The 24,580-nt window shown below is 41.9% G+C and overlaps 2 protein-coding genes across 7 annotated transcripts in view; both read right to left on the reverse strand.

The window, feature by feature from the left end:
- RSU1 (Ras suppressor protein 1) overlaps window positions 1-8,820 on the reverse strand; it is a 156,699-nt gene extending 147,879 nt beyond the window's left edge. The window contains exons 1-2 of one of the 4 annotated variants that reach the window (XM_025043436.1): window positions 8,640-8,820; window positions 8,298-8,409 (exon numbers count right to left, since the gene is read on the reverse strand). In XM_025043436.1, coding sequence (XP_024899204.1) covers window positions 8,298-8,406 — 109 coding nt within the window. In that variant the 5' untranslated portion in view covers window positions 8,407-8,409; window positions 8,640-8,820. The remainder of the gene's footprint in view (window positions 1-8,297; window positions 8,410-8,639) is intronic. The other 3 variants (XM_015585585.2, XM_006906985.3, XM_015585584.2) reach the window with 3 other exon arrangements.
- Window positions 8,821-14,781: 5,961 nt separating this feature from the next.
- CUBN (cubilin) overlaps window positions 14,782-24,580 on the reverse strand; it is a 235,745-nt gene continuing 225,946 nt past the window's right edge. For all 3 annotated transcript variants that reach the window (XM_015585634.2, XM_025043437.1, XM_025043438.1), the window contains exons 63-67: window positions 23,783-23,930; window positions 22,719-22,900; window positions 20,065-20,230; window positions 18,127-18,362; window positions 14,782-15,236 (exon numbers count right to left, since the gene is read on the reverse strand). In XM_015585634.2, coding sequence (XP_015441120.1) covers window positions 15,129-15,236; window positions 18,127-18,362; window positions 20,065-20,230; window positions 22,719-22,900; window positions 23,783-23,930 — 840 coding nt within the window. In that variant the 3' untranslated portion in view covers window positions 14,782-15,128. The remainder of the gene's footprint in view (window positions 15,237-18,126; window positions 18,363-20,064; window positions 20,231-22,718; window positions 22,901-23,782; window positions 23,931-24,580) is intronic.

The raw sequence follows: 24,580 nt of genomic DNA on the forward strand, positions 1-24,580 counted from the left end.
TTTTATCTTTATGCGTGCACGTGCCTGTCAACAACGCTGGTGATGTGAGTAAGGCAAGGCAGCACAAGCTACGAACACAGCTTCTAAAGTCCGACTGCCTGGGTTCCAAGCCTGCCTCTGCTACTTGTTAGCTGTGTGACCTGGAACATGTTATTTAAGTTCTACAAAGCTGCTTCCCCAGCTATAAACTAGATGAGGAGGAAGAGAACAGTAATGAAATGGTGAGGCTTAAAAGAAATAATCCATACAGACAGCTTAGTATAATGCCCGGCACATGGTAAGCATATGTTTGTACTTGTATTAATCTCTGTGTGTATGCATTAATATACTCCACATGTATGTGGCATTTTAATTATACTATTATTTTTTTAATCTCTCTAATAAATAGTATACAACTTGTAGATCAGAAATATATAATAGGTTAAACAGGTATCTTTCACATGGCCTGAAGACTTAAGTATTTCCAGCTCTAAAAAACCACATAAACATTTGATGTTGCAAACCTTGTCACCAATCTCTGTTCTGTGCTGTGTCCTAAATAACTCCTGCCAATTAACTGCCCAGTCTGATGTATGCCTTCCGTTTGGTTCCGTTTACCCTTAAAATTGCGAACTATGCTGAGTCCAAGGGAATATATTACAGATGTGCAGAAAAGATATTAAGTAAAAAGGCTTTTTATGAAGTATAGGCAAATTACAGTTAAAACCATTTCACGTAATTGTGGTTTATTAACAGGTGAATCATTATTTCCCAAACACAATTTTCTCCAGCACAATTCATAGCGAGTGTTTTAAACTACGTTCTAAGTTTGAAGACAGAAAAAGAGAAATATACAGTGTAAAGAGATCTCACATCGGATCGCTAAATTCAGTTAGGATTTAACAGTTTAAGGAAAAGGGGAGGGTTCACAGTTAATACTGACCGATACAGATAAGTTTCTAGTGTTTTCTTCGACAGTTAAAGCCCTGTAATGATACACTAAAACTAAGTCTTCAGGCTGGCAGGCTGGCCAAATGATGCATTTTATTTGCTCAGGAAAGTGTTTCCAAAAATTCTGAAAGTGAATACCTTGATGTAAGGCCAGCCGCCCCAGTCAGCCCCAGAAACCCTGCACCTTAATGTCAGAGCCAGGCCCCTGCTGCACACTGGGGATGGCAAACGACACAGCACAGTGTTGTAGGACAAAGGTGTCAGACACAATTAAATGTGAACTCTGCTTCTGCCACTAACTGTGTGATGCTGGGACTTAACAAACTATAGATAACCTCCGGCTTGCTCATCTGTAAAACGCTGATGATTATCACCTGCACCAAAGGGTGATGCTATAACACGTGTGAGAAGCACTTGTCCCATGTAAACACTCAAGCATGAACCATTCAGACCTACAGCGTAGATGTGATGGGATGAATTGTGGCCCCTTACGATTTCTGTGTCGAAGCCCTCACCCCCGTACCTCAGAATGTGACTGTATTTGGAGACAGCGTCTTTAAAGAGGTTACAGTTAAAATGAGTCCATTAAAAAGTGAGCCATAATCCAAGCTGACTGGTGTCCTTATAAGAAGGGGAAAGTGGATGCACAGAGGGACACCAGGGACATGCACGCACAGAAGGGCATGTGAAGACACAGTGAAAAGGCAGCCACCTGCAAGCCAAGGAGAGAGGCCTCGGGAGAAAACGACCCTGCAGACACTGTGATCTCGGACGCCTAGCCTTTCAAACTGTGGGAAGCACACGTCTGTTAAGACCCCAGCCTGGGGCATTTTGCATAGCGGCCCTAATAAACCAATAAAGTAGGTAATGTTAAGCTATCGTTAGTCTTTTTGTCTTTATCATCATCTCAAATCCAAGATACTTTCTCACACTGTTAAATATCACGCACTGATGAAATCTGCCCAAAGGGGACACTGCAAATTCCATTTCGCCCCCATCTTCTCTTTGGAAACACGCTGACTGATCGGCGCCTCTCTGTTCAGAAACCCCCGTTCCTTGAGCTAAGGCATCAAACCTGCACTGCAGTTATGGCACCCAAACATTAAAGATGCTTTGGATCAGACAGATCGTAACACAGGGGAGGTCTGACTGTGAGCTTCACAAAGCGCCACACAGTCGACTAAGGAGAGTGTGGGCTGAGGAACCCTGAGCAAACCAGAGGCTCAACACTGACCCCTGCTGACCAGACACTTGATCTACATGGACTGTTTCTTGGCCGCATTTTTATGCCCTTTTGCTTTAAAAAAGAAAAAATAAATCAACCTGCACAAACTTGCTACTCAGTGAAGCAATAAGCCTTTATGTCATGGAAAGAAATCAATACTATTTTTTCTCTGTAGTAGTGAATCTCCTATATTTAGATCGAATTTCTTTAAGCCAGATTCACATAAATTTACGAAATAAGGACCTGGTTTTCAACTATTATCCCCTCTCGATTTTAGCACTGATTAGCACAACTAAGAGCTGGCTATAATGGCAAGGCAGTGGGTGTTATGATTTCTTATGATAAAATATAACTAGTTTGGATCCATTTAACAGCTTACAGTTTTCTCAACATAGCAAATGTTAATTTATCACTAGGTAATTTAAAGACTCAACATGAAGGAAATTCCCAGAGACTCAGCTTAGATAGTGCCCACCACAGGAAAAAAAAAAAAAAAAACATTCAATAAATAGCTACTGGATAACACATGGTATTTTAATTATTAGTTGAAAAATTGTCAAGTTTTTATGCCTGTCATTCTCAACAGACACAAACGCTCTGCTATCCCCCCAGCCACCTCCCACACTGTCTATGGCTCTGAACTTGTCGTGTGAGGCAACTGTTTTCCCTCCTGACCCTGTCACACTCAGCATGCCCCTCTAACTTCTCCCAGGAAATCCCAAAACAGGTGAGGAATGAGGCGCTGGGTGCTCGGACATGATGAAACATGGAGATAAACAGGCAAAGGCGACTGGGTAAGCGCCATTACTAAGAATTCCGAAAACTAGAGACACTGTTTTGTGGTTTTTATATAATCATAGATATAACAGTTGAATAAACTAATAATAACGAATATTAAGACTAATTATGTGCCATGCTATAGACTGAATGTGTTCCCCTCAGATTCATACGGTGAACCCTAACTCCCACTCTGTGATGGTGTTAGGAGGCGGGGCCCTTGGGAGGTGATGAGGTCAGGCGAGAGGAGCCCTCATGAGTGGGATAAGGGCCCTTATCCAGAGACTCCAGAGATCCCTGTCCCTTTTACCATGTGAGGACACAGTGAGGAGACAGCTGTCTGTGAACCAGAAGGTCCTCACCAGACATCGAATCTGCCCATACCGTGCCCTTGGACTTGGAGCCTCCAGACCGTGAGAAATAATTCCTGTTCTGTGGAATACCGTCGGAGCAGCCCAAATGGACCGAGATGGGCCGGACAGTGAGCCAGGCACCTTTAGGATAATGACAGCAATTCTATGAGGTGGCTATTCTTATTATTCCCATTTTATATGTGAGAAACCTGAGGCACAGAGAGGTTAAGTGACCTACTCAAGGTTGCACAGCTAGTAACCAAAATGCTGTTCACAAAAAAGAGGCCCTGGCTGACAGGAACCGAAATGTCAAATGATTTTCTGAAAAATGGTGAAAGGTCATTACTAGTTCAATTACACCAAAGAGGGTCACAATTTTTCTTTATTTTTATTTCCTATCTGGATGAAATGTTTTGTTTTTACCCTGTCCTAAAATCAAATTTGAACACTAAACAGTTCTATCATGTTCCTGATGGTTGTAAACTGTTCCCCCTTAGGAAAGAAGGAGAGAAGCCTGTGGCGGGGACACAGAGGCTACTTCCCTCTCCCTAGGGTGCTATGCTTTCCACCCTAGATCGCCTGAATTCTTAACTAAAAGCAATAGCGCCCTTCTTTGATCAACTTTCCCCAAGCACTATGCCCAGTACGAGGTTAACAGAAGCATGCACACCAGGCCCAGAAAAGCCACTTCAACCAGGCTGGATGGGGTGATGGGGGAGCTCCTCAGAGGAAGTGACACACAAATGGAGTCATGTGGCTAGATAAGTAAGTCATTCCTTCTTTTACAAGCATTAAGTGACAAGGGAGGGAGGAGTTAGCTGGAGAGAGCAAGGGGCTTCCCAGGCCAGAGGCTGCAGGTTTCAGAACACTGAGGTGGGCAGATACAGGCAACTTGGAGGAGCACAAGATAAAAGGTCTTCATAAAGATAACGGCTCAAGGATGTGGCCTTCCCAACTTTTCTCTTTCCCCCAAAGACCACCCACAGGCAAACTCGGAGAGATCCTGACTCGTTCCAGACCACCACAACAAAGTCAGTACGGCAATAAAGAGAGGCATTCTCTTTTTGCTGGTGGAGGGTCTTGACTTCATTTTGTAAAAAACAAAACAAAACAAAACAAAAAACCACAACCCCTGTTAAGAGCAATAAAATGAGGTATGTCTATAACTGATAATTCCTAAGGAAGGTGACCACTTCCAGGTTTAACAGGGCTTTTGAAACGTTCCTTCCATTAGTACTTTTGTGAATCATTTTGCAGGGTTCTTTAGAAAAACCACTTCTTCCAAGATAGGTATTTCTCTTTTTGAAGACTGATCTGAAAGATATTTTAGTCTAACCAGGGGAAAAAAAAAAAACTGATAAAGGTTTGGCCCCCAACAGGGCAATAAACTTGGAGAGATTAAAAAGTCACAAAAGACTTAAATAAAAGAACTGAGCAAAGTCTCCCAGGCTACTGGTGGGATTCTCAGCTCCCTGGCAGCTGATTACAGGACCCTTCAAAGGCAGCTTTATCACCCGGGTGGAGACGGCTACTGCGAGGGGGAAGAGGTTCTGCAGTGAAATTTCTTTAACAAAAAGAATGAAATCAGTGTTATTACTCTTGAAAGCTTTAAGGAAAACACGTGTGCAGTTACATGTGTAAAAAAAATGAAGGAAAAGAAAAAAATGAGAGTTAATTAAAAATATATACAGCAATCTAAATCTGTAAGAACCCTAGGCAAAGGTGCCAAATTCTCCAGGTCCTAAGAAGCCACGTGGAAAACATCGACACAGGACCCGGTATACTCTTGGTTCAGGCCATTGAGGACACTGGAATCGGCACCATCTGAGGCAAACAGGTTCCACCTGCAGAGTCGCAGAGATAATATTTCCCGAGCATTTACACTAAAACAGTCCTACCAAATGGGTACTTACGTCTCCATTTGACAGCGAGGACCGTGAGGCTCAGAAAGGTTAAGTAGCTTCCCTAGAGTTTCACAGCAGTAGAAGAAGATGGATTATTTGAAGCCAGTCTATTCAACCCAAGGCCTCACTCAAAAGCACTGTACTATTCTGCCTCTCAGGGCAGGATCTGGCCATATCCAGAATCTGGCAGAAAACTCTAGAACCTGTCTGCTGGCTGTCTCCGGCCTACCAAGTTTTCCCCATCAGAAAGTTTTTGGTACCTAAGCTCCTGAAAACATTTTTTAAAGGCAATTGACTATCTCAGAAGCAGCGTTATGTTTATAAAACTCTCCCAAGCAGAAAGATGGACATTTCATATGCTTAGAATAAGTACGAAACCTCCATGTTTTTGTTCAAAACTTAATTCTCACTTATCTTCTGAGAAACTGAAAGAAGTTAAGGACAATGAAGGGAAAGTCTGAGACACAGTAACTGTTCTCTGTCCATGCAAATGAATTATTCCCAATGTTTTATCTTGATGTTAATCCATAAAACCCCATGGTTACTGTCATAATTTTATAAGGAATATGGGAATTCTTATCCTAGTTAATTTAACCATGTCAAATATTTTCATATGTAAAATATTTAGATACACATAGTAAGCATTATGTGCACTGCTGACAGATGAGTTCCAGTTGAGGAATGGGCTTCTTAAGGCTCCAAGATTCCAGAAGTCAGGGAGTTATAGCAGAAAGCGGCCACTCCTTGGGTCTATGCACACTAGAGGCCGAATTCACTTCCAATGAACTCCCCAGGAAGTACTATTGTTCTTCCTTAAGTTACTTCTCTAGGAAAATTTAAGAATGATTTACTTTTCACCATCTCATATTACGCAGGAAACATCTTTCGCAGGAAGCAAGTGTCTTATCTTTTCTTCTTCAGTAAAAACCAAGGCCTCAAAAAGATAATGCAACCGAACCAAAATAGCTATGCCATTTGTCCCTACTTATAAATATTACATAAAGGATCCTCTTCAAAGCTGAGAAGTGTAACATTCTTCTGCTGAAAGAAACCTCGTTCTTCAAGCCCGTGAGAAAAAGGGTGCCAAGGAGCAGAAAGCCATAAGGCGAAGACTGCAGCCGAGCCGGGTCTCCTACTTGCTGCTCACCATCTCCTCCGTCCAATGAAGCACTGCCCCAGGGATCATCAGGATCACAACAGGGCCAGACAGGGGCAGCGTGGGGACACAGCCAGATCCACAACTGCCATTTCAGTACCAGAGACATCTGCTCTGTTGCTGCCACCAAAAAGCCATCACTATGGAGAGAGGCCAACACATACCAAAAGGCTGAAATGCTAAGTAGTACAAAAGCTAAGCTTAACGGCAGGTATCTTCCTAAACTGCAAATCGTCACCAACTGCAAATCGTCTACAGCTCTTCATTCCTCAAGAGACTGAAATGCTAAGTAGTACAAAAGCTAAGCTTAATGCCAGGTATCTTCCTAAGAGTCACCAACTGCAAATCGTCTACAGCTCTTCATTCCCTTTCCCTTTCTGAGACGTATCAATCTGACCTCAGCACAAACCATGAATTCACAGTCAATTTGAAATCTGACTCTGCTCCCTCCATGCCTAACGAGCACTCCACCATCTTTTAGGGTCTCTCGGACCTCTCTCCTTCTTCTCCAGTGTCACATCCTGGTCTGGATCTCAGACACTCACAGGTCTAATCCATCATTCTTTCCTTCATCCACTGAACATTTTTGAGCACCTACGCTGTTCCAGCCACTGTTATAAAGAAGGCCAATATGACTATTATACAGCTTCAGCCCCTCCAGTCTCCCAATGGAGAAGAGTAGTCTAGATTAAAAACACATTACAATCCTGTCATGAAACAAGGCATAACCAACTTCACAGAAGTGAGAGTGACTATCTCAGCTTGATATAGAGAAAGCTTCACTTAGGCTATGATATCTGAGCTGACTCTTGATAAAAAGGGAAGGATTTCAGGTGAAGACTGGAGAGGGAGGAAACACTTGTAAAGGTACACAGACATGAAAGCGTGTGCCAAGGTTCAGGAAGGGCAATGAAGTCGCATGGCTGAGACACCAAATGCATGGTAGAGACAAGAGCTAAAGTATTTGACCATATTCAGGAAGGCCTTGCATGTCACGCCAAGGTACCTGGAGCATTACTATTGGTAATGAACAACCCTTAAACAGGAGTTGTGTTTAAGGGAGAAGGTCCAAACTGAGGCCACATTTAGCATGAAGAGTGTCTTGTTTCATCTTTATAAAGTATTTTTCAAATACTGAAATTCCTTGCCGACTTCTAAAATTAAGGAAATTTCATCTGGATTCCCACTTTCTAAAAAAAAAAAAAAATAGCAACGCTAAGCCAACGTCCCCAGGTGGTAACAATTGTTTGGATCTGAGCACCAGGTGTAGCAGCTGCCCCCTTCCCACGAAATACTAAGGAGTTAATGACCATCCTCATCTGACCCCGCAGGCATTTGAATCTGCAACCCCTCCTTTAGAGAGTAACACAATAATATGTTACGGGAAAACAGCAGTGTAAGTCACAATACTAACCACAGGGGCAATGAAACTAGACGCAAGAAGGAACGTTAGGAAGACATCACAGTAGCACAAGCAGAAGATAACAAAAGTCTGAACTATAAGTTAGAAAAAAGACCCAGAAAAAGGTAATGTGTCAAGAAATGCTGAACATACTCCAGGCACAATTACTTATCACGTAACTTTTCTGTGGCATTTGTTCAAGGGCCAAAGACTGTATTAGGAGGTAGGAAGAATTCAAAAATGATTTTCAACTAAATACTAAAGTGGCTATTAAGTAAATTGTGTGGGAAACCCACCCAAATGCTGTAAACCGACACAGACAAGTGCTGAGGCACAGCAGCAACTCTCTGTGTGACTCCCGCCCCGGTCTCATGGTCATTTCCAGTCAAAACAGAACAAATTCTGACTGCAAACTTTCTACGGTCTTGACAAGTGATGTTTACAAGCAGGCGGTGGAATGTAAACTATGACAACCTCTCACACCACGACCGGCAGTCACTTGTAAAACTTAAAAGCCCTTCCAGCTTTTAAGGCCCTGCCGGGAACTCACACAGGCCGTTGACATCCAGCATGTTGGAGATGCCGCGGTCACTCATGTCCACTTCCGGCTGGTTCTTCTCCCGGCTCTCCTCCACCAACTTTTTCAGAGACTTGGACATGATCTGTACCAAACGACAACAACAAAGCACGTGGGCGACGGCCGGGAGGGTGCAAGGGCAGAAAGGAGTGAACCTCAGATGGCACCCTCCGGTTCTCCTCGACCCTGGAAGGTGGGCGTCAGCGGGCAGGGTCCGGGTGCACCGAGGAGGCTGGGGCGGGGAGTGGAGAGGGGATGGTCCGGCACCACTCCGGCCGCGCGCAGACACGCAAACCCAAGTGCAATGACACGCACACTCACCGCGGAGAGCGGCACGTATCAGGCTGGGCGTAGAAATGACGGGGTCCCGCAGGGCGCACGACTGCGGGGAGGGAAAACCGCAGCCCGCCTGAGGTAGACGCGCACCCGAACGAGGAACACGCCCTGTCCCGGCGCTCCGCGCAGGCGCACTCGGAGCCACGCGCAGCTCCACTCTCGGCGCGCGCCCAGCCCTTCCCAAATTAGGAGAATAGTTTTCTAGACGTGGCCTCAAGCGAGGCTCCGCCCATGAAAGAACAAGTACCTGAGGCCGGCCAATCACGTGCGTTCTCCGGCTCTGTGATTCCGCCCCACCCTGAGGTTATTCCGCCCACCTGGAATCCGGGTTTGGGATTCCAATTGGACAAGAGGTGGCGCGTGCGCACTAGTGTTGGCGCAGGCTCAGTTCCTAGGTCGAAGCACAGAGTGCTGTGGGCGGAACCTTTAGGAAGAGACCTTTAGGAAGCGGCTGGAGAGGTCAAGTGGTAACGAAAGTTGGGTTCTGGGGAACCTAGAAGTTGTGGTGGCTGAAAAATGACTACTTGAGATTTACTACTTATAGGAAATTACTGTTTGACTATCGCCATGGGAACAAAAGGCTTTTGATCATAGGGACATAACATTCTGATAACAAGTTTTCCGCTTCTGTGCTCCCCGCTTGCACACCCCGACCTATAGGTTGACAGGTAGTGAATAGGAGAAAAATAGACCTTTGTGTTCAGACACAATGAAGAATGGGATTTGGGGCTTAAAAACCCTGTACCCTCTACATTTCGGGGCTGCTTAATTTGGGGTCTGCATACCCCTAGCAGACCCAGCTGGCTGAATAAAGAATGGTATTCCTATGACTCACTGATTCCTGGTGGTTCGTGTGTCTTTCGGGGGCTGGCGGCTACAACAAAGTGAACTTTCTCTTGATATCCTGCTTCTATATCTGCGAATCCACTTATTAGAAGTTGCTACCATGAGTTCCTGATCCACCGTTGTGCCTCCCTCTATATTAAGAGTTCGTCAAAGACAAAAACTCCATGGTGGTCTGTGTGTCCTCAGCTCTCAACCATGGACCTCTGTGTCACATGAAGGGGAAAATACCAGGACACATAAATGACGTCGCTTTTCTTATAATACACTCAAAATTGTGTCATGTTTTAATTTGCTTTATGTCGAATGATGATTTTATTACACAGTTTTCTCTGTTTTCTTACTAGGGTTTCTGCTTTTCGTTTTCTTCTTGTAACCTTCCTTACCGTATCTCTACGATCTTGCAGCTTTTCATTCCTCTCCATTGCTTAAAATCCAATGAATTATTTTTTTTTAAGACTTTAGGAACCCACTAACTTACTGCTCTAACTTAAACTGATCCTTTCTGTCCTTCCAGCTGACTGATTATGTGTGATTTCCCTTGGTTCCTGGGTTTTGACAGACATTTATTTGTATATGTCTTGCTGGAATATCTCCGTTTACTAAATTGTGTTTCCTCAAGTATCCCTTTTTTATGTTTGTTTACCTAGTTTTTTCCACTCTTGCTACTGTAATTCTCCATCTGGTGATTCTTGGTTGTCCTTTCATATTCAAGCATGAAGGTCCGAGCGGGTTTTTCTATATAGCTGATGTAGCTCTTCTGTTGTTGCTATGTATTTGTTTACCTCCTAGGTCAGCATTAATTTTCCCTGGATTGTTTGTTAAATTTCTTCAGAGGTAAGAGCCAAGTTTTATGTCTGCGTGTAATCTCTAAACTGCCTTTTCTTTAATTCTCTAAACTGCCTTAGCTGGTGGAGGGAAACGATGAATTGTGAGCACCAACTAATACAGTTTTATTAGTTCTGGTCTCACCATGTCACACTGCACCTGCCAGCCCCACATCCAGATAACACCTGGAAAGTCGATTCCCAATTCTGCTGCATTTCCCACTTGAAATTATTTTGGGCTGTAATTTCTCTTTCATTTGTCTGCATGCTTCCATTCAAATCCTGTTTTCCAGAAATTGTTATCACTCCCTTGTAATTCTCTTCTCATTCTCGTCATTTTACCAGTGCAAATCTTAATGAAACGTGTCCCTAAGTTCCAGATTTTTGTAACACAGAAACAGGGCCAGCTTCCTGAACATACGTCCTGTGCAGTCACGCAAAGCTCCACACCTACATGGGCCCCACATTGGTTTAATGCTCTGCTGTCACTATCTTGAAATGTGTAATACTTTTTAAACAAGGGACCCTGAATTTTCCTTTTGCACTGAGCCTTGCAAATTATGTAACCAGTCCTGCATGGAAAAGTCAGTATTTATCAGAGCTTAAATCATTTTTGTAGCATCACTGCCAAGTGCTCTATGCTTAACAGTCTATGCTTCAATACTTCCCATTAGAAATGCACTATCCCCACCCCGGCCCAGTCAAAGATAGCGTATGGAAGATGCCTTGTCCAAATAAGGCACACTACGTTATAACAACTGGTAAATTCACAGAAATTCCATAAATCATCAAATTTTAAAATGCCTTTTTTCTCTAAACTGCATTTATAATAAATTTAAGTGTCATAGTTACCAAATTAAAATTTGAAAAGCACATTTTTCATCAAATATTCAACAATTACCATTTTTCTTCCAATAACTTCCCCCATTAAATGAATAGCCATGGGATGACTTGAGGTCTGAGTAAATAAAAACATTTTCTTCTATTAACATTAATTTTGATGCTGTATAATCTCTAAGTTTTTACAAAACTAACAAATTACATTAAAAATTTTTCTAGGTCATGTAACAGTGTCAACCTTTTAAATAAGATGTGTGTATATATGTATATATATATATGAAGACAGTTTGACTGTCATATTTAATAAGTTCGCACCTAATTCTTCAGGTCTGATGGGAGGCTCTCTCTTGGGCTGAGGTTAGCATCACAGCTCTGTCTCTCAAGTTTTATATAACTTTTAAGTATCTCATTTTTCACATCTATAAAATGGGGTGATTTATTATTTCAGTGAGTGATATATGAGAATGATGCCTGGCATAGAGCAAATATTATATAGATATTAGTTTTCATTTTTCTTAATAAAATTAATGGTGTTAATGTTCCCTTGGTGAGTGATTGACATGTTTTTATCAAATTTTTTCTACTCAATGGAGTTGAAATTTAATAGGAAATTATGTCAAATAGAACCCATATCCTGGGTACCTCTTAGCCCCAAACTGCCATCAACCCCATCTGTCTCCTGGCCATTCTTCATAAGAGTACCTAAAATGCCAGGACATGCCACTGGGTACAGAGAGACCTGTGATGGCTGGCCTCTTGTGAGCTATCTCAGCCAGTTCCCTGAAGGCCAGATGAGGAGATCAGATGGCAGGTGTAAGCCTGGCTCCTCTCCAGTTCTGGGTTCCCAGGCTGTGAGCATGGAGGGGTGGGTATCACCAGGAGAAATGAATCAGAATGGCCACCAGGTAGTGCTGGAATGGAGTCTGAAAGCCCCTTCTGTGTTGGCATTAGCCCTTTGGTTGCTGGATCCTGAGGACGCTAGAGGAGGAGGTGGTATTGGGGTTTGGCTATTGTCCCCTGTCCTGCTCCTTCTCAAACAGGGTGTCTTACATTCCCATTCTCATCTGGAGTACAATGGGGTTAGAAGGTGACCGTGAGGCTTTCTTAGTTCAGTGTATGATCAGCTGTGGACAGCAGACATTTCCTTTTCTTTAGATTTGTGCTTGTTTCGGTTCCTTCAGACCCATGTGGGATATCCTTTTCCATTAACGTCGAACTAAGACCACCCCTTCCCCACCCCTCAGACCCAAGTATTTTACATTATGGCTTTTTGGATTCTACTATAGCCTGAAAGCAGCATTTTTGTGTATCTCAATATTTTAACACCCAGGATGCCTATGCCAGTGCCGGCTCGTTGATTGTTAGTCTGTCCAGGGGTCCGATCACTAACAATGGAGCTTTATGCGATGCAATCTGGGAGGAGGAAAATTTCCACTTAGACACTAGACCTGGGGAGCTGACTAAATGTAAGTTTCACCAGATAAGGAAAGTGAGGATTTTGCCTTGGGACTGGTTCAGGAAACCCCGCAAGATGGAGCTGGGAAGGAGGCTTTCTGAAGTAGAGAGATGGTCGATGGAATCGTATAGCCATCTCGTTCATCACTTTATCTTAGGTGTGCCTAGTCCGTGTCACATAGTAAATGCTCAATAACATTTATAAATGAATGAGTTAAATGTACAGCAGACCGGAAGAAATGAGATAGGTCTTACTAATGAGAGATGACGTAAGATTATATATAGAAAACCTTAAAGACTCCACTAAAAATCCGCTAGAATGAATAAATGAATTCAGTAAAGTAGCAAGGTACAAACTCAACATACGGAAATCAGTTACATTTCTATATACTAATAAGAAACTATCTGGAAGAGAAATCCAGAAAGCATTCCATTTACAATTGCATCAAAAACAATAAAATACTTAGGAATAAATTTAACGAAAGAGGTGAAAGCCATATACACTGAAAACTGTAAGACACAAGAGATTGAAAAAGACACAAATAATTAGAAAGATACTCTGTTCTTGGATTGGAAGAATTAATATTGTGAAAAATGCCAACACTACCAAAAGTGATCTATAGAGTCAATGAAATCCTAAAGTTCCAATGGCATTTTTTCCTCACGGAAATAAAAAAAACAATCCCAAATTTTATATGGAACCACAAAAGACCCCATATAGCCAAAGAATTACTGAAAAAGAAGAACAAAGGTAGAGACATCACACTTCCTGATCTCAAGCGATAGAACAAAGTATAATAATCGAAACTATGATACTGGCATTAAAAACAGGTGTATAGATTGGTGAAACAATAGAAAGCTCAGAGACACACCCCCACATATATGGTCAATTAATTTTTGACACGGGTGCCAAGAACATAAAATGGGCAATTTCTTTAATAAACGGTAGTGGGAAAATTGGATATCTACTTGCAAAAGGATGCAAGTGGACCCCTATCCTATACCACTCACAAAAATTAGCTTGAAGTGGATCAAAGATTTAAATCTAAGACCTGAAACCATAAAACTCCTGGAAGAAAACATAGAGGAAAAATCCTTGATATCAGTCTTGGCAAAGAATTCTTGGATAAGTCACCGAAAGCACAGGCAACAAAAATTGAAATAAACAAGCAGGACTACATTAAACTAAAGAGCTTCTGCACAGCAAACGAAATAATAAATTGAAAGGGCAACTTAAAAAATAGGAGAAAATGTCTTTTCCATTTTAAGTTTTCAGTTTTAAAATTACATAATAATATTGACTATGCTTTCTTCAACTTGATGCGTACGCCTCCTAAATATCCTAATATGCTTCCTAGGAAATCGTATCTCTCTGACTGAAAATGACATAGATTCCTTTACTCTAACCATGCAATCTAAGATCAAACCCTCTCTTGTTTTAGAGCTGCATATGTTAATCTTGCTTTCAGATCAAATTCCTGTTATTTCATAGGTTATTGTTTAACTTTCTCCATATGCTGTAGCTTCGTGATTTGTTTTTAGATAAAAGAGTTATCAACCCCTATCAAATTCCATCTTAATAATTTTAGTCCATTGTTCCAGCTCGTCAAGACCCTTTGAGTTGGATGGTGCTCCTCGCCGCGTTCACAGTTCTTTCCAATAGCATGTCATCCATAGGGTTGATGATATCTATCCATAATGCAGTCAAAGAAAGCAGGAATTTTTAAGGTAAAAATACGTACATGGCTCTGTGTGCAGAAATAATTTCTCTGGCATTTGAGTCTGAGTATGACGAAGTAACACTATAACACGTTCCCACAACTTCATCCATTCACTTAATAAGACCTAACTTTGCATATTTAACGTAAAGTCTCTTGCTTTGTTAAAGGCAGCAGAAGAGTTTATGAAATTGTTGTCCAACTATTATAACTTCACACCTTGGATTGTTAAGCTAAGAATAGAAAATGGTGGTACTTACAGAAACAGGCACAAAGAAGTTAAGCCCTTAACTCGAAGCAAATCCAAACACAGGCAGCCTGGCTCCAGTTCTGACCCTGAAGGATTCATGTACCTCGTCAAAATGTAAAAATGCAACTTGAAAGGTTATGTGTACCCTATAGTGTAAGACTAAAAGAGGTAAAAATTAATGCAGCATATTTGTGTACAATGCAATCATGTTTATTACCCCTAACTTGACATTCACAGTGAAAATCATTTTGAAAATTTACAACACATGTCAATCATTTCCAAGTCTTTAAGGAATTTTAGAAAATTTCAGTTCAAAATATTAGAAGGATGATGTGGACAGCCAAGACTACTACATTCTATGTTCAAAAAATATGTTCAGATATCGATTCCACATCTGCTTTGGTGAAAAACATACACCTTCAAATTATTCTTGGTGGTGCAGGCAGGGGTCATGGATCAAGATGGCAGAGCTCCGTCCAGCAGGACGTCCGGCGGCCGCTGCGGGAGAGCCTGGGCAAACACACACCCTGCGCGTTTAGCTGTCCCAAATCAGGCGTACTGCTGACGGACGCGCTGCGTACTCCGCGTGAAATTCGATGAAGACCCGATGTGAGGAGGCCACAAAGGGGGCTATGTTAGTGTCCTAAGATGGAGGGAACACAGAAGTAATTAATAAGTTATATTTTTCACAAATTTGAACATTTTTCTAGAAATGTTAGCATAGTGAAAATGTACTACATAAAGCAGCAAAAAGTTTACAGTAAACATAATATGTCTAGAGGTAATCTTGCTAAGAATATAAATATTTTATATAAAAAGTATTGCTGGGGTTGGGCATTGAGGGGACATGGGGAGTAACTACTGATGGATACGAAGATTCTTTGAGGGGGTAATGAAAATGTAAAATTGATCAGTGATGATAGCTACACAACTCTGAATCTACAAAAAGCTACTGAATCGCACACTTTAAGTAGATGGTAGATGGACTGTATGGTATGTGAATTATATCAGTAAATTGTCATTAAAAACTGAATTTCCAATTCAAGTTCTTACTGAAATTTTCATTTCTTGGTGAAAATACATACTTATATTTACAACTAAAACGATCCTATGAGTAAAGTATACCACTGTCTCCCCTTAATACCTATAGTTTCCCTTGGCGATTTATTTTCATATTCTTTCTGTGGAATAGTCTATGTTTGGGGGAGGAGGGGGTAGTAAATGCGTCTCAGCTTTTTCTCATTTCCTAATCATTTATTTAACAAATATTTATCGAGAGACTTCTATGTTGCAGGCATTATTTTTAGCACTGGGGAATTAAAAAAAAAAAAAGAGCCAAAATAGACTGAAGGCTTTGCTCTCCTGAAGCTACATTGTAATTGGAGGAGGCAAACTATGAACCAAGTAAGTCAGCAAACTAGACACTCCGTTGAGATTGTCCTGGAGGCAGGAACGTCCACACCGGGTCACAGGTGCAGTTTGGGGCCTGCTCCTCCATTCTGCGAGGCCTCGCTGCCTGGGTCCTCCCCAAGAGCCATCAAAACACACACATTTCCAAGAGAATAAATTATTCAGCTGAGTGCAGCACAGAGAATTGTTTTTCCAAAGAGATATATTGAAAGTATGTACAATATTGTATATTCCCGTGTGCATGCAATTTTTCTTTCCATTTTAATCTGCTCCCAAATTTCCAGTTATTATTCTATGTTGACAAACGGGTGAACAGTTAGCAAAAGTTTTAAACTCTTTGATTCTCCTAATGTTTCCTGTTTCTAGATGTTCAGTTTTGTAACTGAGAGTGTTACAGGATTTCCCTGTGAACAATGACATTTATTTTATCATAAAAGAAAACATTTTCAAATCAGCATGTGATTAGCAGTCTAAGGAGTGACTTCCACCATCACACTGGAAGTGAACTATATTGGACCTTAAATGCTAAAGAAATCAGTGTCATCTTTAATTTTAAAAAGAACAATTACATTTGAAACTGTGTCCACATTTATCAAAATGTAAAACTGGGAAAATACTGTAAACAACAGTTTTAAAAAACTAACATCTGGTTATAGACCACAATTTAATGTGACATTGGTTCAGTGCCTCAGTTGTCTTTTATCTGCAAAGTCCAGGTCATCTTTACTCTTTCCACCTCGTGGGATTGTCACTGTGGGGATCAAACGAGGTTGTGTGTTTGAAAGTCACTGAAAACCAAAACCAAAAGAGAACAAATAAACGAAACCACAATGCAGATATAAAATTATGGTGCTGTTAAAATGGTGCCTTTCACTCTCTCTGGGAATGTTTATAAAGAACTAACCAGCTTTTGAATCTTAAATGTGACACATTTACTGGGTTATCTTTATGTGAATCTCCTGTGAATAACAATGACACAGTATCAACTAGCCAAGTGACCAAAACTTCTGCCCTAGTAATTAACTCTGTATATAAGGAGATAGCTACCAGAAAGTTTATCCAACTGTTGTCTATAAACAAGAGGGGCTTCGTTAAATAAATTAGGCTGTACTCATTGCAATAGAATACCATCCACTGATTAAATTATGATACACCAGTGCTTTTACTGATATGTTAAGAAGTTAACGATATATGAGTAAGTAAAAAGAACACACCATAAAACTATAATATATGTGTGTATGCAAATAGAGTCAAAGAAATGTGTTTTGAAGAATATATGGCAGAATTCCAAGGGCTTTGGAAATTTTGATCAATTTTCTGATATTTCTGAAAATAACATCAATTTTACAAACAGTGCCATATTTTTTAAAAACTCTCTAGATTTCCAGATAATGTAATTCTGTTCTGTTTGATTAGAAAGCCTAAATGGGTAAAGAGCAGAACAGTAAGAAGCACATATCCTGTCATCAGAAGTCACATTTCCCTTCTTGAAATCTCCGTTAAGTGTCCACTTTCAATAAAATGAGAGGGTCGTGAGGGCAGATGCAAGCAATGCTGAGTCAATGTCAGAATTCTAACGGTATTTAGGAAAGATTTAGGCCATCAAAACTTTACAGAAACAACCATACTAGTCACCCAGCCAATCTTCACTGTCTCTGTGGACTTCTGCAAAGAATTCCCACAATTTTCAACAGGAAGTAGTTGAAATGGAGCCAGGCGTCCTAATTTTCTAAAGCTCTACTCCTACAGAAACAAATATGGTATTCACCTCTGAGTGGTGCACCGAAATCACATATGGAGTTTTTTAAAAAACAACGTGCCAGGAATCCTCCCCTAGAAATTCTGATTAGGTAGGTGCAAGCGGGGACTCCTAGGAAGTCTGTAAAACTAACTGCATAGGTACTTCTGATGCATAGTTGTTTGGTATTACTATTAATTTAACACAATGCCCACTAGGTGGCACTCGTGTTCTCAAAATAAAAAGAAAAGTCACAAAACGGTACCGAATTTGTAAAAGTGCATTGTGCTTTGTATTTTGCCTGTGTCTGCCTTTAAAAGTATATACTGTTACTTTCACTATTTAAACATAATATATGGAAATTCAAAAAATCTGTGTTACTCACTGCTCCGCAATACGGTCCAGAGGATGGAGAATTAACATCTGGTCCATCGAAGAGTATGAGATAGTTCTGGACACAGTCTCCGGGATCGTCAATGCTGATAAAGTAAAAGCTGACGGTGACAAGCCTTCCAGATGGAGCAATGATGGCCCATTCGCAGTGAGTGTGGTTTGGGTAAGTGCCCGGATAGCCGGGGCTGGTGAACGAGCCGCTGTCTCCGTAAAGAGTTCCACCACAGCCTGCGTGAGAAATAATTGCAGGAAATTTCATTCAACAAAGTAAGAAACCAGCCCGCGTGCTTTGGTGTGCTTGTACGGCACGAAGAAGGTTGTCGTTTTCTTAAGATGCTGAGATCTGCAAGAATTCTGGAGGCAAGAACCCTTTTCCTGTTCCTTCTTTGGGGGAAATCCCTCCCACTCCCTCCCCCCAAAAAACCCTCCTCCACCACATATTCCTTTCCCTGCATGTCATGACTTAGGGACAACTTCCTCAGGGTCTGTTCCGTGAAAATGCTGGGCGGAAAACGCCATGGGAAAAACCAAGACCTGGGTAAAGTAACTGTAGGAGAGTAAAGTTGTTATATACGTCTGATGGTGTAGAGCTGCAAGCAGTGAGTCGATGATGACGTGGGTAAAGTAAAATGAAAAGTGAAATTCCAGGGCTGAACAAACAGAAGCGTGTTATCGGAGGTTTCGTCAGTAATGTGAAAATGCTGGGTGGAAAACACCATGGGAAAAAACAAGACCTGGGTAAAGTAACTGTAGGAGAGTAAAGTTGTTATATACGTCTGATGGTGTAGAGCTGCAAGCAGTGAGTCGATGATGACGTGGGTAAAGTAAAATGTAAAGTGAAATTCCAGGGCTGAACAAACAGAAGCGTGTTATCGGAGGTTTCGTCAGTAAGCATTATCATCATACTGACTTTACCAGGCTTATAATGGACAGTTCCAGGACTGCCATACTTCCAGCCAAAGCTCTTTAAGTGTTGGTGTCAACTTGCTCAGTTTGCTAATTTGTGTACGACAACTGTCATTATTTAGACCATATAGCCCTGGGGTTCCAGACATGGTATTGCACGGGACGAAAGCACAAGGAAAACAGGAAGAAAGTCTGGGCTGGCTGGCTGAGCACTGGTGTCTAGTCCAGCCTCTGCCACAATCTAGCTGTACATTTTGGGCAACACATTAATTTGGTGTCTTATTTCTTCATCTGTAAAATGAGGGCATTGGAGATTACCGTTTAAGCATCTTTAGGTGCCAAGATTTCATTATCTATGATTGTCTTGATAGAACCCTTTTGTTTCTCAGCCCATTTTAAATGAATCATTTTTATTATTCTTATTTTGAAACTTTTTAGGTGTTTTTGAGGATGTTTCATAAAGATATTCTTCCTCTCTTGAGTTAAAGGTATTGACATGACTTAACCTGCCTTGAGTTACTTGACAAACAACCAACCAAAAATGCAGGAAGAAACTTACTGTCCTAAAAAAAGCAATTAAGCTCCAGGACTGCCAAGAAACAAAAGGGATTGCATAGAGCTCCGCTGCTCGCATACGCACGAGAATGTGTTAGTAACGCGCCTTCTGCTAAACCTTTTTTTTTTAATTCTCAGAGAACTACCTTGATGATCAAACCAAAAGGTAAAAATGTGACAAAATCAGAATTCATAAATGACTTTTAAAAGCGTTATAGTCTCTTATCTGTATTTACATGTAAATGTATATTCTTTAAAAATAGTTATAGAAACGGTGAGTAAAAGTAAAATTAAAAAGAATCTCTGTATTTTCATTGTTAAAAAAAAATCTCTATTTTAATCAGAAAAGAATTGAGTAGACAGATGGCTAAAAAGATCAGGTCACTTTGCATGGCCTTTTTCTATTAGACGCCTTATGTTCTTCTCACTTACATTGCTTTGCCTTTCAAAGTACAAGTAAGTGTCTTACCGGAGGGCGATGAGGTCCAGATAATCTCGTACCCACGACGGGAAGTTGCGCCATCGCTCTTAAATCGTAGGTAGAGCTCATTATTCTGAGAGAAGATCGGATTTGGCAGCAGAGTTCCACAGTATGTGCCCAGTAACGGTGAACTGCTGTCACTTCCGTTTCTTACCTTCAACAACGAGTCACAAATTATTATACTTCAGCGCGTCATCCCTTCTTCTCCGATTTATCATTCATTGCTCGCCATTAACATATAATAAAATGTCATAAGGTTCAAACAAGGAATTTCTGTATGGATACAACTCGATAAATCTATAAAACTTCTGAGTTTTAGAAATATTTTAAAAACATTCTGTAGCTGAATAGGTTTTTTTTTTTTTTTTAATTCACTGTACAGAATAGACACATCTAAAAACAGGAATTGAGTCAGTGCGTGTGTGTGCGGGTGACCACGCTGTGAACTTGGCCGCGATCCGTCCTCCGACCATGCTGTCCCGACCAGCCTGACCCCAACATCCACTCCTGACATGTGTGAAAGAAACGCTGTCCAGGGAATAATGCCTTCCCGGTGCTTTTCGGAGTCCTCTGCTAGGTGTTTACACAAAGTGGCCTTGCATGGGAGGAGTAGCTAGTTATCTACACTCTTGGCTTCGGGTCTTTTTCCTATAGATTTTCTTTTAGAAAGCTGATGCTCTGAGAAGAAAAGTGAGATATTAATTCCCACTGAGCATGCTCACGACTTGTTCTATTCATTTTTCTCTTCACAGGAACCAAGAGAGCGGTAGACATCTCTGGGATGTCAGAGGACCCTGACTGGGTTCTGAGGTTCTGAAGACAAATGCAGATTCCAGATGTGATCTGGGGCTTGGCCTTTGCGTGATATACTGACAGTTGGAATCCTCCATTAGAAATTTCCATTCCTGCCACAGTTAACGTGGATGAAACGCTGAGTCTTGCCGGTGTGGCTGCCATATAAACCATGCCACGGTCTTCCCACCGAGAACCAGATGCAGTGCACGTGACGGGCCTAAGTTGTAGTTTCCTGTCTTTGCTGATTGGACAGGAAGTTTTCGACCCATTTCTACGGGATAAGGAAGGACCACGGAGGTAAGTTCTCACTCTTCAATTCTGGAGAGCTGGCCTTCACTCCTAGCATCTAGAGGTAAATGGCAAATGTTAACTCCTGTCGCTCAGGCTTGAGATGACCTAGGAGTAGCTGCAGAGGAACTCTGAACTGATGGGATATTTCTGTCCCTTCTCTATAACCGACTCCTTCCCCTGTATCTGCTTAGCACTTCATAAACATTTTTAGACTCCGTGGTGGGCGAGGTACATAGGTCTGAGTTTAATACCCTGATTGACACAAATGACCTGTATTTCTCTCCTCATCTCCTCCCTGCTACATCCATCTCCTCCCAGTTTCCTACCACAACAAGTGTTTCCCATAAAAGAGGCATGAGCTTTCTCCCAGTACTTGTTACACTATAGGTTAAGAATATCCATCAACAAAGATCTTTGATGAATTCTATCGGGGAGTGCTTTCCCGAAAGATAAAACTGCGTAACAGGTGGAGAGGAGCAATCGGCTTTTCGGAAGCCTCACCGAAGATGCGGGCGTACATGAAACAAAGCCCGTTTGGCGGGCTTCAGGTAAGGTTTAGATTCATATTCGTCCACAGAGGGATTCAGCATTCTCGGCTTATACCAGTGTTATGTTGAACCTCTGTTTCTGAAGAATGAATTCATTTCCACCAGAGTTTGCAAAGGACGCCCAGGCGGGCTCTGGATCTTTATGGCCAAACAGAGGCTGAGTTCTACACGCCATCTGTGTCACTCATGGGCTCATTTAGAACATCTTCTGTGAACAATAATACACAACTCTCCTTCTCACTTGAATAGCGGACGCCAAGTCGGGCAGAAAGGACGCACAGGGAGCTTTGCTGGTGGCCCCGGGGGTCACAAAGGTGCAAGCTCTCTGGCAGCACGGCCCTGCTGGCTCCAGGCTCAGCCGGTTTCTCTCCTGGTGTGTTTGGGGACAGAGCGGAGGGTGGGTAGGAGGAGGACGGCAAACTGCAAGGTTGCCTCCTTGTCTTGTCTAGAGCTCTCCATGGTGCTGAAGAGGAAGGAACAGCGCACCCCCGCTTCCTCTGAACGCTTCGCCAAGGAAACACTCTCCCCGCTGTGGCGTCGGGGAAATTAGGCGAATGATTTGGTAGCATTTGGTTTCATGCTTATTTCCTCGCAAAGCACGCTTCTTAAAGTCAGTGCCATCGTCCACCTCCAAAATCGGTGCTTTGCCCCTGGACTTCCCTCTGGCTCGTCCAGGCTGAACTCGCACGGCACTTCCTTCAAGAAGCCATCTCTGTCCCCAGACTGACTCTGTTCGTCCCTCCCACACTGCATGGGAGTTGGCTATGTCCCGTCTGTCTTTCTCGCGGGACGATGAACCTCCTGGGGGCCCTGAATATGTCTTGCTCCTTTGGCGCCTGGACCTAGAAGATGCTTGGTAAGTATTTATGGACTGAAAGAATAATGGATAAGTTAATGAAATGAGTAAGGGGTATATGATTAACGGTAGCAAAGCAAAAGGTGAAAAATCTGAAGATCCATCATCACCTTTTAAATAGCTCATCCACATGATATCCAAATGTACGTTACCTCCAAGAAATCATGTCTGCATTCGCTTGAGTCCTCAATGTCAAATGAATGGAAGAAGAGGGAAATAGTGTGGTTCTGTGGGGCCGTGAGAGTAACAGTGCAATCCAAGTTATTGTTATAATTATCCGGCCACCCAGGACTCTTCAGGTTGCCAAATGCCTTATTATATGCTCTGTTGCAATCTTAGAGGAAAAAAAAAAACATAATTAATGTACGTGTCCCAATATTCAGTGTTCTTTCAACCTGACAGGAATAATTCAAAGAGATGAGTAAATCCGAACGAACTTTAGAAAAAAGCTAACCCAGCCTCTCCGTTTGCCTTTGAGATCACCGGGATTCCAGGAGGTGGGGTAGACGGCACGTGGGCAAATGCAGGGCAGTGCCTGCCTGGCTAACGTGAAACACCCGTACGGGAAACGGGGAGCAGGAGCATTCTGCTTTGAAGGCGAACATTCTGGCATTCTCCGTACTTTTCTGACCGCTGTGAGGTGGAGCTGGCTGACAATTAGACCCTTTAGTAAGGCATAAAGTCTCTACCTCCAACACAGAATCTTGTCTTAGGATTTCCCTGTAAATATTTTGATGCATTATTTGTTCTCATAGAACTGGCAAATTGTTCTTTACCATTTCTGGCAAAAAAAAAAAAAAAATACCCAGCGTGTTTTTATTTGTTTTAATCAAAGGCCGCGTTAGTTTTAATCAAGTTTGAAAAGAACATTACATAAAGTGGTCTCTGGAAATAAATGTCTCAGTTTCAGTAATCAAATAACGCTTTCAAAGCTTCTTGGTTTTTACAAAATAATTTCCTAAGATATAGTAATTTCTTTACGTGGTCAAGTGGATAATTGATAAAATAACTTGTCTATTTTTGAATGAACTTTAAAGAAGACACATGAACTTTGAAGGATATGCTAACATTCTAAACATTTTAGTATGATATTCACTTTAGCTCTTCAGAACCCACCTGTGGATTAACAAACTCTAATTTACTCAGAGGAGTTCATTCCAGCAATAACTGTAACAATGGCGGATTTCTTGAACAAACATAAAGCTCCAGGGCTCACCTGCAATCTGATAGGTAAAACCCACTCTAGAGTTTTCATTAAAAACTTCGGATTTGAAAAAGGCAATTGCGGTTCTCGTAGAAGAATAAAACGTGGGTACGGCTGAAGCGTTTCTGCCACAAAAGCGAGTTCCTGGATTTCTATTATCCTGAAATGAAATGGAAGCCAAATCACATTAGATTTCATTTCAAAAGAGAATAGGCCATAGTGGAAATTAAACTGCATGTAACAGTACGCTTAAATATTCAGCGTACTGGAAACTATGTATAGTGTTTGAAGCCCTTGGCAACGAGACTCACCTTGGTCTTGGGATATACAAACGTTTCACATTCAATGAAACGAACAGGAGGCAGGGAGGCCAAGTTTCTACTGAAACCACGAGACAGACATTTGCCTCCCGAAAACAAGAGCCTTCTCCTCCTTCACAGCCAAAGCCTGTGCCCTTGCTCTGAGCACATCCGACTGTTGGAGCTGCAGCTCTGCTACTGGGGTTCTCCAGAATCCGGAAGGTCAAACGGCGACCTGACACTGCTCCAGCTTTCGCTACCTGTCACAGACCTAGCCAGAGCCGTCGGCACTGAGGTGAATCCCACGGGGGAGCTCACGCCTGTAATGAGGTCCCTGTCTCCTTTTGTGAAACTTGGCAGCCCTCATCCCCTCTCAAGAGGATAGAATAAATGTGGTCCAACCCCTCTATCCTTGCATAAAGACAGCTCGTGCCAAAGTTAGGACACCTGCTGCCTTTCACACACACATACGCCTCTAATACCTAGCACCTCCTGAGAGGCCCACTCCCCA

This window comes from Pteropus alecto, unplaced genomic scaffold, assembly GCF_000325575.1.
Source record: "Pteropus alecto unplaced genomic scaffold, ASM32557v1 scaffold11, whole genome shotgun sequence".
Lineage (NCBI taxonomy): Eukaryota > Metazoa > Chordata > Mammalia > Chiroptera > Pteropodidae > Pteropus > Pteropus alecto.